At 45.3% G+C, this 15,181-nt stretch overlaps 1 protein-coding gene across 1 annotated transcript in view; it reads right to left on the bottom strand.

Annotated features, from left to right (window-relative positions):
- Positions 1-1,921: 1,921 nt before the first annotated feature.
- BOD1L1 (biorientation of chromosomes in cell division 1 like 1) overlaps positions 1,922-15,181 on the bottom strand; it is a 59,403-nt gene continuing 46,143 nt past the window's right edge. The window contains exons 19-27 of the mRNA XM_044913110.1: positions 14,579-14,663; positions 14,156-14,229; positions 12,781-12,856; positions 12,554-12,588; positions 11,478-11,523; positions 9,336-9,385; positions 9,154-9,238; positions 8,587-8,740; positions 1,922-3,306 (exon numbers count right to left, since the gene is read on the bottom strand). Coding sequence (XP_044769045.1) covers positions 3,189-3,306; positions 8,587-8,740; positions 9,154-9,238; positions 9,336-9,385; positions 11,478-11,523; positions 12,554-12,588; positions 12,781-12,856; positions 14,156-14,229; positions 14,579-14,663 — 723 coding nt within the window. The 3' untranslated portion in view covers positions 1,922-3,188. The remainder of the gene's footprint in view (positions 3,307-8,586; positions 8,741-9,153; positions 9,239-9,335; positions 9,386-11,477; positions 11,524-12,553; positions 12,589-12,780; positions 12,857-14,155; positions 14,230-14,578; positions 14,664-15,181) is intronic.

The raw sequence follows: 15,181 nt of genomic DNA, 5'->3' as shown, positions 1-15,181 counted from the left end.
GCGTCATGGTCCCAGGGTCCTGGGATCGAGCCTTCAGCTCAGGTCATGGTCCCAGGGTCCTGGGATCGAGCCCCGCATTGGGCTCCCTGCTCGGCGGGAAGCCTGCCTCTCCCTCTCCCACTCCCCCTGCTTGTGTTCCTTCTCTCGCCGTGTCTCTCTCTGTCAAATAAATAAAATCTTAAAAAACAAAAAACAAAACAAAAAAACCCCCTCTATTTTGTACTTTAAAACCAAACCAAACCAAACCAAAAACCCCACTCTTCCTCTTGTCCGTCAGGAGTTAGTCCTTCATCTGGCTTCCCTTAGGAAGGAAATTTTCTTCCCCTGCCGTGTCCCGTGACTGGACACAAATCCCAGTGCAGCAGAGCTGTCTGCTTCGTGGGGTCGTCACCCCTCGAGACTTGCATCCCTGGTGCTGGGCGTGGCGCAGGAGCTCACCAGTGGGCAGATGCGGCTCTAAAACCATTTCCTTCCCCAGAGAGAAGCGTCTGTCCGTGGATAATGAAAACCACCTTGTTCTCGATTTAATCATATGATGATAGCTAAGCAGTCATTTGGGGAAATGTAAAGTGCTCTTGCACATAGGATCAATAAGAGACATGAAAATAAAATACAGAAAGCAATCCTTTTCAGCATTTCTGAATTCGAATCAACCCCCCAATCTCAAATCGGTTAGGTTTATCAGTTGCAAGGATATTTGGGGTAAACCTCCACTAGATGACGGTCCTCAGGTTGGTGGGCCTGCTGCTGAGGTGCGTCAGTGCCCCTCCCGTGGGGCCTCGCACAAAGAACCCTGACCTGGGGGTTAGAAGCGCTCAGTCCCAACTTTGCCGCCGACCACTCTGAGTGTGAGATCCTGTCAGGAAGAGGAACGCCACAGGTTGGCCATTTCTAATTGGGGTGCTTAGGACAAGCCACAGTTAGCAGGTTCTAGTCTTTAAACAGTCTAGGTGGTGGTCGTGGCCGAGGGCTGTAATGCTGAGAGGCCTGAAGAAGGGAGGGGACCGTGGCTGTGGGCTACCAGCTCCCGCTGAAGAGGAATTAGCCCATCACTTTCAATCAGGGGCACTCTTGCTGGCTTGTCCCAGCCCCGTCTCAGGTCTGAGAGGGGGAAAGCAGACGTGCTGCTGTCCGGGTTGTTCGTGGAGGAGCCGTGAGCCGAGACCAGGCAGCGGCGAGGAGGGCGATGGCCTGGTGTTGCTGTGTGTCTGCAGGGGAGGCTACGGGCATTTGGCATACACGTTTGCGTGGAGGCGAGGGCCGTTCTGTGTGCTGCACAAGGTGCAGCATTGCCAACCTTCCTTCTACTACATACTACAGGACCACGTTATCATGACGACCAAGGACTGCAGCAGTGCCCGGGCCCCCAGGACGGCATCTCCTTCCTACCTGGGTTTCAGAACAACTGGAAGCCAAATGGTCTAGTTAACGCCAGGAAGTTCCGTATGCCAGTGCCAAAGTATTTAGTTCCAACCTTATTAGGAGGCAGCATTTCCTCACAACCCAGCTGCTTAGTCCCTGTGAGGTCAGGCCCAGAGCAGGCGTGATGAAACTGAACACGCTGCTCTCACGCTGGGAACACGTCTTCAGGTGTGCACTTCTGGTGAACCAACCTCAAACTCACAGTCCAAAGATTGTTGGTCAAGGACTTTGGAGCCTGGGAACCTACCCTGGCTTCTCTTGACTAACTTTAAGAAAAATCACTTTAGCTTTTTGGGCTTTGGTTAAATTCATCTTGTTCCTTGTCTCCAAGGTCCCTTCCAGATCCAACATTCAATTCTACCAAGAGGCCATCACGGACTCGTATTTGAACGTGAAAATGGAACAACATATCTAAGACCAAGTATTTGGAGAGAAGAAATGGTTTCCACAGGGAGAAAATTTAAAATACAGAAAAAAAATTCTTACCACTCAAGTTTTGGAAACATTTTATAATTTATATATAAAATCTTGTAAGAAACCATGTAAAATGACAGAAATATCCACCTTACATTAAGAGTCAAAAAAAATACACACACACTGGATGTAAATTTTAATTATAAAACAATATGAACAAAACATTTTAAAATAATCTCAATTATTTGGCAACTCATCACATCATTGCTAGAGACAAATTTGATCTTAAGAAAAATTTAATTTTATGAAAAACTTAAGCTGGACAGTTTGTTCATATGGGAGTTAAAACATGTTTAAAAAAGAATCTGGCAATAAAGCCAGTTTCTGTCTGAAAATAACTGCGTATAAAACAACATAAAATCCTGAAGCTTGGTAAGACAGGAGTGACCTAATCTCGATGTGTTTCCCTTCACTGAAAAGGACAGTATGGAAGGAGAACAGGCAGAAGCCTCGGAAGAGCACAGAGGGGAGGAACAAACAGTGACAGAGGCATGTTTGCTGCAGGTGACAGGATGTAACTTTACCTGAACCAGAACCTCTCACGCCAGTGGGGCTGGAAGTAAAGTCACAGATGCGAGCATATCTAAAAACAAGTTACATTCTTAAAAACAGTCACAAATGTGAACAGAGAAGCAATGCAGACCCTTTCTTGAGCTAAACTACTTCACTTGGATACATGCGAGAAGGTTCTGTATTTCCTGCCAGATCATATTCAGAGAGTTACAAGGCAGGCAGCATCCTAAAACATTTCTACTAATGACTGAATAGCATTTAAAACCCCTTTTTTATAAAAAAAAAAATAATAAAATAAAATAAACAGATATATAGTAAAGTTCACAGATAAGTTTTCTCTGTAAAATAAATAAAGTGTTCATTGATTAGCATCATACATAGAGTAAAATACAACCTATTTTTACATGTTTATATACTGTACACAGATTACCAGTAGGCAGCCTGGTGTCTGATGGGCTGGAAGGGTTCGCATTAGTGATGTGTCACATCGGGAAATCCCGATTTCAAATGTTAAAATATACAACTACTTTGTTTTGAGTTCAGATACAAAGTAAACTTATTTTCCTTTATCTGAAATAAATGTACATAATATCTTCTATGAACAATAGTTTATAAAGCTGTTTAAACAGAACAAGAAAAAGCTTGCACCTAGGAACTTAAGAGCACATGCATGTCCTTTCCCTGGTTAAAAAAAAAAAAAAAAAAAGCTTATGGCCCCGAGGCTTGATTCTCTTCTCTCGGCTGTGTCCCCGACAAGCCAGGGGCAGTGGAGGCCAGGATTACCGCTTGGCCTTCTTTGAAGGGGCTTCTTCCACCCTCTGCTGGCCTCTGGTTCGGGCTCCGGGGGGGCTGGCTTCCCTCTTGCGCTTGCTAGAAGGGGACAGCTGGGCCTTCGATCTGCAGTGAACAAAAGTCAAGGCAGTGGTGAGAGCTGAAAGGAGCAGCTTCGGTAATTTGGGAGTTTTTTAAAACAGGGAAGGTTTTTGCAGCACCTCAGAGCCAGGAGGAGAAAACCCGGGTCACGTTTATATGGGAAGAGGAGACTCTAGAAGAACAGTGCCAACTGGTCATCTGCTGACCGGCTCATGCCCAAACGGCACAGAGGAGGAGCTCAGAGGCCCGTGCTCCGGTTCCAGCTCGGTCACACTCCCGGTGCGGACCTGGGTCAATCTACCTTCTTCTCTGGGTCCTGGTTCTTTCATTTACAAAACAATCAGCAGCCAGTCCTCCCCGTGCTGTCCCAAGCTGAGGCGAACAGCAGGAGCACAGGACCGTGGACCACGGCTGACCGGTGCCCGATCATGTCTTATGGGACAATGTCACGGAGAAGAGCTGGCAGTGTTAGAAAAGGTATGGCAATTCCAGAGCAGCCTTCTGGCCAATCTCCCTGCCACCAGCCTATCCCCGCTCTCCCATCTGCCAGAATTATCTGGAAATCCCAATGAATCAAGTTACTGTCCTGTTTGTCTATTACATGTATATTCCTCTTGACTATCTGATGCTCTCAGGATAAAGTCATCCCGAGAATTCACAAAGTCCTTTATAATTTGCCCTGACCTCTGCAGCACCCTGGGCTATAAGTCCTGCCAAAGTACGGCCATTCCCAAGCACAGGACATTTTGTCACATTTTCATGCTTTGGCATGTGAGTTTTTAGAGAATCACCCCACACCTCCCACCTAGCAAACGTCCTTGTCTTTAGCCCCAGTTCAAAAGCAAGTCCTTCGGGAAAGCCTTCCTCATCACAGAGCAAGCTGCTCTCTGGAAATCCCACGGCACTTTGTGTCTTCACCAGAGTGCTTACCACTGTGATGTACCTGCTGGTTTTTTCCAACTGTAGGCTACAGTCCTTATTTTAAAACAACATGCAAATAGACCACAGTAGAAAATACCACTGGTGTGACGTCTATTAAATCTGGTTCATGAGAACTTTGTTGCAGAGACAGGGGCAGAATGTGAGCACTCTGCAAGTATACTGCAACAGTTTTAGTGCGGCCGGTGCCAAAAAATCTTGCAAGTCACGGACACATGTCTCCCCGGCTAGGATGCTTCTCCACGGCAGCTGCTGGGTCTTACTCCTTTTCCTCTCCCCAGCACCTCGCACAAAGGCACATGTCAGCAAGCGGCCATGGTTCTATCCATGAAGGAAAAGGCCTGGAAAATCAAAATTGCAGGAGATGGACCAATGGGGCTGCACGGATAGAAAGGCAGGTCTTGCTCATGGTTCTTTTGACGGCCCAAGTAAACAAACTCAAACCGAGTCATGTACTGCTGTACAGGACGCAGAGTCTGCAGATACGTACGCGTGGGGAAGGGCTGACGAGCAGTGTTTGTTGCTCTCCTGTTCGGGCCGTGGCAGGGAGAGCCGCCGGCCGCCCACTCGGCACCTACCCGGCGAGTAGCTGGGCGCCAGCGCTGTGATGGACGCCACGCAGTAGGGACAACAGCGGGGAGTCAGGGGGCCTCTTCCGGGCCGTGCGAGCTCGGGGGGTCAGCCAGGCCCCTTCCCGCACCCGACGTGGCGTGGTCTGTGACCAGGGGCACCAGCACCACCTGGGCGCTGTTGGAAATGCAGACGCTCAGGCCCAACCCAGACCTACAGAACCAGAACCTTAGCACGGAGTCTCCCCAACTGGTCTGCAAGTCCATTTTGAGAAATACGGACCAGACCTTCCTGAGATTCCTTCCCTCACTTATAAAACAAGGATAAATAGAACATTTCACTTAATGAGGATAAAACGGAAGAATCCATATGAAAGATGCCTGGCACTTTAGTGCGCTTCCCTTTCTAGAACACGGGGCTGATAACACGTACCTACATTACCGTGTGCCAGGAAGATCAACGGTTGTAAGAGATGTCACAACAGTTTTTGTACACTGTGAAGAGTCTTTTTATCTGTTGCTGCTATAATGTACAGAAAGTAAGTCAAGACCCGCATCTCAAGGAAGAAGCTTGGAGTTCAGAGAGGGCATACACCACCATCCTGTGCACAGCAGGCCGGAAGCGCCGTGGGAAGGACAGAGAGGAACTGAAGCAGCAGGGGCCTCCTGAGGAGGGAGTGTGAAGGATGGCAGTGCCTGGCTTGCTGGTGGCTGACACCAAGGGCACTCCAGAACCAGCACAAGCCAAAAGGAGGGCTGGCACAGCCTGCGGGAAGCTCGTAAGATGAATGAGGCTGCAGACCGTGGGAGCCGGCCAGGGGCTGAGCCGGAAGGGGCTGTTTTACTGTTACCCCATCGCCTCTCCAACACTCTGGCTAAAGCAGAAACCATTCTGGGCTGTGACGTGACTGGCCATGCTGTGCCAGTTTAGCCAAGTACTCGGACCTGCAACCACTCGGAAAGAAACACGCCTCGCCTTTGGTCTTGGTGGACGGGAGTCAGTGCATAAGGCTCACAAAGCTCAAAGGCAAGTCTGGAGGAGGCTGTGAAGTGAGGCCTGAGGTTCCTTCTGCAGCCCCTGCAATACCTTCTGGAGTAGGTTTCCATTTGGAAAACCAATGATGCCCAAAAGACAGTTATCTGGCAAGAGAAAAATCTTAAAGGAACTTGGGAAGAAAACATTACCATACAAAAACAGTCTCTGGGGATTAAAAATGACTTCAAGTGTAAGCAGGGACTTACCTTCCTAATAGGGGAGATTTACTAACTTTTTCGCAGGTAGGTAACTTCTCTTTTGCTAACATTTGGCGATTTCTAGCAGAAATGGTTTCTGGGCTGCCAAGCGTGGATGCTGCACATGCTGATGGCTTGCTATGATGCTTTCTGAAACAGATGACAGAAACACCGGGCAGCGGTACCCTGAACACGCCAGGCCCGGGGCCTCTGCAGGAAGGACGACGCTCCTCGAGGGTGAGTCAGAGAATGGGGACGAAAAGCAAAAAATGGTTGGTTTTCTGGACTGTTGGTAAAAAGTGGGTCTGATGTCACCCACAACTAATTGCCTACATGATGGTGTCTTTGCTTTTACTCTGCGGGGTATTTTGTCATGATTTAGAGAAAGATGACTCTGTGATAATAAACAATACCCTGGCCAACAAGGTAACAATCCCTCAAGTGCTCATCAGAGTAGAACAAGGGGCCAGGACAGTACAAGGCAGTACAATTCACAAGGCCAGCTGGTCAGGCCCTGCGACTGGTCCGAGGAGACAACTGCACAAGGGCCAGGGGACGGAAGAGCAGGCTTGCCGGCGAAACTGCAAGGGAAGGGACTTGCTGAGCTGGTGTGTGGGTCCAGCTGAGGGAACGGAGAATGGGCGCCCGCGGAAGCACGTCCCCCCGGGATAAGGTGGGGCAACCCTCTTATGAGTTCATCAGCTCACGCTCTGCAGAACCTGTGCTTCCATAGGAGAGCAGATAAATTCCAGTACAAACAGGGGTGAGGAGGGGGATCAAAATAAGAGAAGACCTGGAAGTTGCCCTCCAATGTTTTGGGAAAAGCTATAGAGAAGCCCCAAGAGAAGAACTAGAACATGAGCAGACACCTCAGGGAGGCCAGCTTCTACCGGACACAAGGAAGAGAACGCCGAGGAGGCAGCTTCCCTGCCCGTGGAGCCTGCAAGCAGAAGGACCTGTGCAGAGGAGATGCTGGTGTAGACACTGAGGCACTGATCGGTCAGCAGGACTAACCCACGAAGACCCCAGCCAACCTCAAGAATCTGCAATTAGGAAGATGCCAGAGCCCAGGAACCAATCGACTGACGCCAAGGAATCTAAACTAAGAGAAAAGGATCCATTTGTAAATCAAAAGTTCTTAAGGCACATTAAGGAAGAGCACTGACAGTCTAAGTGATTACAGAATCCTAAGTCAAGTAAGACTTGTTTTCAAAGAATGAATTTTAAAAGGCAAAGCTGACTGCTACTTTTAGACACTCAAAGACAGCAAGAAGGCCTACAGAACTGTCCTGGATGATCTCTGCTGAGTGTTTAAGGAGGCGGTGGTGCTGGGGTGGACTGCTCCAGCGCACCCACCCTCTCCCATCAGCAGGAAACTTGATTCTGTCTCTTCTATTTATTTGAGTTGTTCCATCTAAAAAACAAGTATGAGACCCCCACCTTACCTTCAGCCATGGGAGCTCTTAAAGTCTTGTGGCTCTAAAATCTGATTCTTTTGAGAAATCAAACCGTGGCATGAGTGGTTAGTAATGTACAAGTATGAAGTGAATAGAAATAGGCTGAATATAAGCCTTCATATAAACACATTATTACTGTAACACTATGGTGACAGGTTTAGTAAGTGATACTCTTGAAGTAAATGTCCCTGAACTTTTTGATCAATGTTGGCTAATGAAATGACAGAAGATGATACCAAATTAACAGCCTGTGAATCACCCTGAAAGTGGAAAATATTCTTGCTTTAGTAAAGTTAATAAACTGTACACGGATGCAACTTGTCTCAAAATGTGCAGTGGGGAAAAAACATTGATTGATATTAATGGGTGTGGGTGGGGGAATAATTGGCAAATAATGTTTGTTTGGACAAAGTTAAATAGGTTTTTTTCCTTTAGGACTATGCCGAGCCCTTAATATTTTAATTTGTGCTGTGACTTACGAAGGAGAAGGAATTGACCGGCATTCCCAAAACTCACTTGCCCATGGCACTCTTTTTTCCAGGGGCTTCTGGCTATACTGGGGTTTGGGAGAATAAACTTTGGGAAACATGAAGTTAAGTTATGTTAATAAAAAACGGTCGCATATGGGCAATTTTACATGGTCAACCTATTCCACAGCACTGTGGAATTACATGAGTCCTACGATGGTGACGGGTGCGCCTGCCTTCCCTCTCGCACTGGGGCTGAGCGAGCTACATGTTGGGACTGTGTTGGACACAGGCTCTGCTTTCACCCATGGGCCCAGCACAGTATCCGAGACACCTACTGAGGCTTAATAAATATCTGCACAGGAACTGAATGGGTTCCACCAAACGGGCATTTAGAACCTGGCAGACTTTGCTGTGATCCTCAACAGTGGTTTAAGATGGAAGGCGGGTTTCTCCAAGAAGAACTGCAGTGTCCGAGGGCTAAGAGCATGTGCTCTCTGCTGAAGATACGAATGAAAGGCAACGGCTTACACCGTGGCTTGAGAGAGTCAAGGAAAAGAGAATCCCCTGAATGCCAAAGCTGCTGTCTGACGGAGAAGCTGGTGAAGGCCTCTGGAAGCTCTCTGTTGTCCCCGTTACCTCTGAGCCTCTGATCTGGTGGTGGACCTTGTAGTGGCTCCCGAGGGCTCCTCCTCTTCCTCCTCTTCCTCCTCCTCCTCAGACTCCTGGTCTTTCTTGTCCTCAGTGGCTTCAGAAACTGATTTCTGGCGTTTCCTTTCTGGCTCTGAAGATTCTGTTCAGATAGAAGAGTAACACCTGGATTGTACAATTCCCCAAGACACTTGCAGAGGAGAGTCATGGAGTTCAGAATGTAGGATATTAGGGACTTGGAGGCAGAAGAAGTGGTTTTCCATTTCCTTTTGTTTCAGCACTTGCAATTCACAACTGTTTAACTTAATCTCAAACACATTTGGGATAGTTTACTTAGGCAGTTCACAGCCAGCATTCATGAAAAATTCACATGTACTCAGAAAAGCATCTGGGATGTACCATTTCTGACATGGGATTAGAGCCATTTCACACATATTTATGTAATATTAATCCTGGCTGTGCCCCACTGGATTTTTCCTCATCCAGAGAAAAACCCTTAAAAAGGTGATTTTAAAATGGTAAGACCCCACAATTAAGAACATGTCAGAAACATACCAGCATCATCTGACAGAGTGAGTGAACGCTTGGGCTTTCTTCCTCTCCGCCGCACACTTGCTACTGTTTTTTCTTCACCATCATCCTAGAAGCAATAAAATTAAAGTTGAAAGGATGGTTAACTGAACATATACTAAGTTGATTCCTAAAGGACATACCTTGATAAGAAAATTGACACTTACGTTGCTTATACTTCTTTCTTGTAGGGTAGTGGTTTCTTTATTGGACTCATCTTTAAGAAAAGGAAAATGTCTGCATTAATACTAGCTTAGTGTAAAATTAACTTTCAACAGTCTGGCTTGTTGTCTCTGAATGTACCAGTGCTGACTAATGCACTGTTTTACAATTTATCATTATTTTGTATCAGGAAAGTAAAGTTTGTGTCAAAATACCTAGCAGAAAGTACATTTGAATGCAAGTCAGGACCTCCAAATTTGCACTTCAGACTTGTCACAAATAACCTACGCAATCTGGGAAAATTACTTAAATTCCTCAAGCCTCAGTTTTTCATCTGTAAGATAAAGACCTGGGTTTGACCACCTGTATCGTCTGTTTCAGATCAAATGCTCTGCACCCAGAAAGGGAAGAGGAAAGGGACATCTGGGGAGTCCTCAGAACACACCAGGACCCGCAGGTCAGAATTATAGATCTCACTGAGATCTCAACGTGGCTCCCGTTCTGTCACGACCCCACTTTGGTAGTTAGGAAAAACGAGACTTAAGTAACTTGATTTAAGCAATTTGTTCAGTCACAGAACTAATAAGTAGTGCGAAAGCTAGTTCTCTTGACTATAAACAGTTACATCAGAGCAATTAGAAAAGTACACATTTAAGCCTATTTTAGGTTGTGTATGCCTATTCTTTATATATTTGCTTTCTGTAGATGTTACAGTTTCCTGACAACATATCTTGGGAAAAAAAATGAAGTTTACTTTAATGCACTGTTTGAAGTTGAAGTTATGAGGATGTTCCCTAGACACTCGACAACCCAAAGGTACTTCTCACTGGTGGTGAGGTCCATGTATTACCCTTTTTGCAAGTTCAGTACACTGATGTAGACAGAAGAATTACACCAAGAAGGCTGACAGCGAAGAAGCCTGTCTTAATGGGTCATCATTACCCAGACTCGGAAAATCACTGCCAAACCCCAAAACATTAATCACACAGCTCAAATTAGAGTCCTTACAGGGCATTCAAATTATAAAGGTTTCTTGTTGTATGGATTAAAAATATTATAAAATTATGAATAAAAACTGGTTAAAAACCAAACAGAAGCAGAATCTCCCCTTGCAAAAAAAAAAATAAATCAACCTTAATTTTCCAAGAGACAAGAAAAACTGAAATACAATCACAAGATCACACACAGTTAACTATGTGGAAAGGTTTCTAAATTACATTATTTGTTTACCTTGATGAGAATATGCACTTTCCTGATCTAACCAGCTATTTATTTTATCCAAAACAGTTGTCACATTCATCTTTTTCGCCTATGCCAACCCTTTAAAACCCACCAAAAGGCCTTGCTGCCTTTTTTAAAAAAAAAAGATTTTGAGAGAGAGCGAGCGAGCGAGCAGGTGTGCAGAGGGTAGCGGCAGAGGGAGAGGGAGAGAGAATCTCAAGCAGATTTCCTGATGAGCCTGGAGCCTGACATGGGGCTTGATCTCATGAGCCTGGGATCGTGACCTGAGCCAAAATCAAGAGTTGGATGCTTAACCAACTGAACTACAGGCGCCCTGGTCTTCTTGTTTTTATGTCAAAAAATTTTAACCATGAAATTAATATCTACACATTGTAAAAATTCTGGAAAATTCAGGGAATGGTAACAACATGGAATGTTCCTATTATCCCACCACCCAGAGCCAATCATTGTCAACGTTTTGGATTATTTTTCTCCTTGGAATGAGGACAAAAATAACTGGAACAGTTTTATCTCTTGCACTCTGGCTTTAGAAGCTACACAGGCTGCTTTCAAAATTCTTCTCCTGAGAATAGGCTCTTGAGTAAACTCCCGTCTTCCTGGTAAGAGTGCCTAGTTCCCAGGCTGATCTACTTCTCCCCTGAACATATCCAGTAAATTATGATTTGGACACAGCAGCATCATCCCTATTTTACTCTTTGTTGCCTTCACCCTCCTCTCTGGAGGCTTCCAAAACCAAGAAGGGCTCAGATCACAAGAAAAGCCAACAGCTGTAGTCTCCCATGGCTACAAGGACAACCGTTTTAACCAATTCATTGAGAAACAATGAAACTCTAAAACAGTCCCCACAGCCAGCTGCCCTCGCCCCTTCCTTAGATCCCACACAGAGCAATGCTCTAGGTACACACCTGTCTGTGTTAATTTTGGTTTGCCGCCAGGTGGAGACTGTTCTACCTAAATTTAAACCAACAAAAAACTGAAGTCAGCAGTTAGTCATCATCACAAAGAAAGTCATTCGTTCTGCAAGGCAGGTTTAGGACCTCTATTACGTAGGCAGAGTATTTGGAACCTACCTTTTGCCACTGATTAAGACTACCAAGTGAATATGGATGCCATGCTTCTGAACACATGGTCTCTCGACAGGAGAATTAGGGCTGCCACGAGCCCCTTCTCCAGCCACCCTGCCGTGACGCTGGGAGAGGACCATGGGAGGTGACGTGGTCCAGCCACTGTTCGTATCCCCCACACTGTCTTACATTCTGGCAAACGCGTGTGCCCATGGAGCTATGGTTTTGCTGTCTTGTAATAATTCTATTGAGTACTGTTATGCTACTTTACGTTCAAGGAAATCGGAGTCTCAAGAGGGTTACATGATCAGCCCAGTATCACAATTCTGGGAGTAAAGGGCAGAACTGAGGCTGGAACCTCATTTGCTTTTGGTAGGACACTGGACACAAATTTGTCCTTCTAATAATGCTGTCATGCAACGAAGTCTTGATACAATGATTTTGTTGACTACACACTTCAGGGTCAAAGATAAAGAAAATTTAAAAAGATAAAGTGTCCCTGAGGATTTTTCTGCCTTGAAATCAGTGTACATTTTGTTATGAAAGGAACTCCACAGACAGTAGTAAGAGGTGAGACACACTGGAGGTTTCCATAAAGAAGCCATTATCTAAAAACCGTATAAAACAACTATTTTCTATATTTTAATCAAGGATGACCACAAGAAGGTAAGTCCCTAATTTTTATATAAGAAAACTCACATGTGAGGATGGGATCAGACTGAAGAACAATATGTTTATGTAAAGACATTAATTGAAATATTATTTAAATGGTTATTCAGTGTTTTATTTAAGGGATTATTTTAATGTTTTTCAAATATTTAAAAAAACAAAGTAGTGGGAAATACGAATACTGCAGTATACACTCTCCAGGTCAAGGGCCAATACCCCCAGAGTCCTCATCTGTCACAATTACTTACAGTGACAATGCTAGTATCCATTTTGCAGTCTTCTTCTAAAAAATAAGAAATAAAATCTCACTTAGAAAGTCAGTTTGAAAATGTCTTTTTTAAAAAGTAGGCCCCAAACCCAACATGGAGCTTGAACTCACGACTCTGAGACCAAGAGCAGCACGCTCTACCGACTGAGCCAGACAGGCGCCCCTGAAAATGTCCTCATGTGAACCGAAAACACAACAAATACCTACTTGTTTTTAACGTTGTTTCTAAGGGGTGTTTACGAGGTCTTCCTCTTTTCCTTTTAATAATTACTGGCTGATCTTCCTAAGGGGGAAAGGAAAAAAAAGAGCAATGAAAGTTTTCAATATGAGATTTAGAGTTCCCTCCTCAGAGCTCTCCGATCCCAACTCTGTCACTTAAAAAAATACATGACCCTGTGCTTCATTTCTCTGCGTGCATTCCATCACCTGACAAACACTGAGAACTGTACTATGAATCCATGCAGTAGTGAGGAATGAGAGACGATGAGGTGACGGAAGTGAGCGCTTCGTGTCCACTTTGACTTCTGCGATCGGTATGCATGTACATTTAAATTTGGATTTAGTCCTAGTCACTTGTGACCAAATGTTACCCTTTATGAAAAATAAAGGAGGCTACTGAACTTCTCACACATAAGTGTGAGAAAACAAAAAGAACTATTAAGAAGTTGTATCGGGTGGAATTTAAGAAAAAACTGATGGACATAGGGGAAGGGAAGGAAAAATAAGATAAAAACAGAGAAGGAGGCAAACCAGAAGAGATGCTTAGCTTATAACTCTAGGGAACAAACTGAGGGTTGCTGGAGGGGAGTTGGGGGAGGAGGGGGTAACTGGGGGGTGGGCACTAAGGAGTGCACTTGATGTAATGAGTGCTGGGTATTGTATGCAACTGATGAATCACTAAATTCTACCTCTGAAACTAGTAATACACTAAATGTTCACTAACTTGAATTTAAATAAAATCTAAAAAAAAGGTATCAGACAGGCAAACTTGGGAATGGTTATCTAGATGTGGCCGGTGTATAGGTTGTTTCCCTTGATTTATGGGCCTCTCTCAGGCCGGTGGATTCTGCCCCCCACTGGGCTCCCTGCAAATCCCGAGGCAGGAAGGCTGGAGGCTGGCCTGCTCCTGCAGCCTCCCAGGAATCCGCCACCTGGCCTCACGAAACTGGGTCCCATGGGCACCAGCTACAGGCCTTCCGCATACCCCCCTGCTGTACTGCTCCCGTTTCATCCTGTGGAGACTCCAGGTCTCAGCAGCCCCGGTTCTCTGACCTAAACACTTGCCTGGCTTGGCCGTGCCCCGCTGCCAGGACAGGAACATGACTTAAACACTGAGGTAAAGCTCTGGGCTGATCCTACGCGGTCCTGACAGAACTAGGTCTCATACAAATGTTTGGATGAAATGAAAATTAATCAAAGTGACACTGACGAAATGCACAGTATGAAAGGGTGTCCCACTGCACTAAATAAATGAACTCCTTTAAAGCATTTGACAAAAACTTTAGGGAACAGCATTTAATGCAGTTTATTTGTCGTCAGTACTTAAATATCTGAACAGGAAGATATGAAAGACATCCCCTACCTCCTGAGATTTCATGTTGTCATCGTCATTCTGCTCGGTCTTTTCGCCAGCAGCTTCACCACTGCTGTATTCGTCTGCAGAGACAGCAGAGCTCGGTTCAGGGCTGGGACCACAGTCAGCCGCATGGCCACCAGCCCTGCCCGGGTGGCCTGCACAGCCCCAGTCACACATGCGCACACACACACACACACACACCATCGCAGGCCTACACCACCCAAGTTAATAAGCAAGAGTCTGGCTAACTGATAAGAAGCACACTCTGGGTTGAGTTAGGATCCAAATTCAAAATGATTCCCAAGCCCCGTGAGTATGAAGTGTATTCTCGAGGGAGTGCAAACGAGTCAACCACAGTTGAGGCCGTGAAGCCCGGTGAGAGATGAGTCTCGTCTCAAAACAATTCATCTAAGTCTGTATATTACTCACCCTTTTCGTCCATGGCCCTTGAAGCAGTGCTGTTTGTCTTAGAACTTGTTTTAGAGAATTCTTCCAAATCTCCAGTGTTCTCCTCCTGTGGAGAAGTGGAACAATAGAAGAAGCTTCTAAACCCTGCCTCCACTTGTCCTCCCCAAAGTTTTCCTTTCTATTTCAAAAACAAATTTCTAGCAGTTTTTTATAAGTTTGTTGCAGAATTTTTAAAAAGTAACTATTTTTTCCAGCTAGTGAGGCTATACAAAGAGATACCAATTCTGAAGGCAGAACAGCATGAGATAAAGCTCAACCATAAAGCAACAAGGGCATTCTTTTTTCCCCTGCAAAATAGAATCAGTCTTTTCCTCCCTCATCCTGGATTTTATCTTTTTGAGAGAAACTCCAAAGAAGGAACTGATAGGAATTTGCAACAGATTTCTTTTCTTTATTGGGTGGTGGAGGAGGGGACTAGGGGGAAGGGATAAAGGGGGAAAGTACCTAAGAGAATTTCAGGGTATCCGGCTGGGCTGATTTAGAGCAATGATCTCTCAGCAATTGAGTCATTCAGCCTTAGTTGCAAAACAGTTTTCAGCATGAAATACCAAAATGTTGTACTGT

The sequence above is a fragment of the Neomonachus schauinslandi genome, chromosome 2 (assembly GCF_002201575.2).
Source record: "Neomonachus schauinslandi chromosome 2, ASM220157v2, whole genome shotgun sequence".
NCBI classification, from domain to species: domain Eukaryota; kingdom Metazoa; phylum Chordata; class Mammalia; order Carnivora; family Phocidae; genus Neomonachus; species Neomonachus schauinslandi.
Note: the sequence above shows the minus strand (reverse complement) of the source record. Positions and strands in the feature narration are given on the sequence as shown.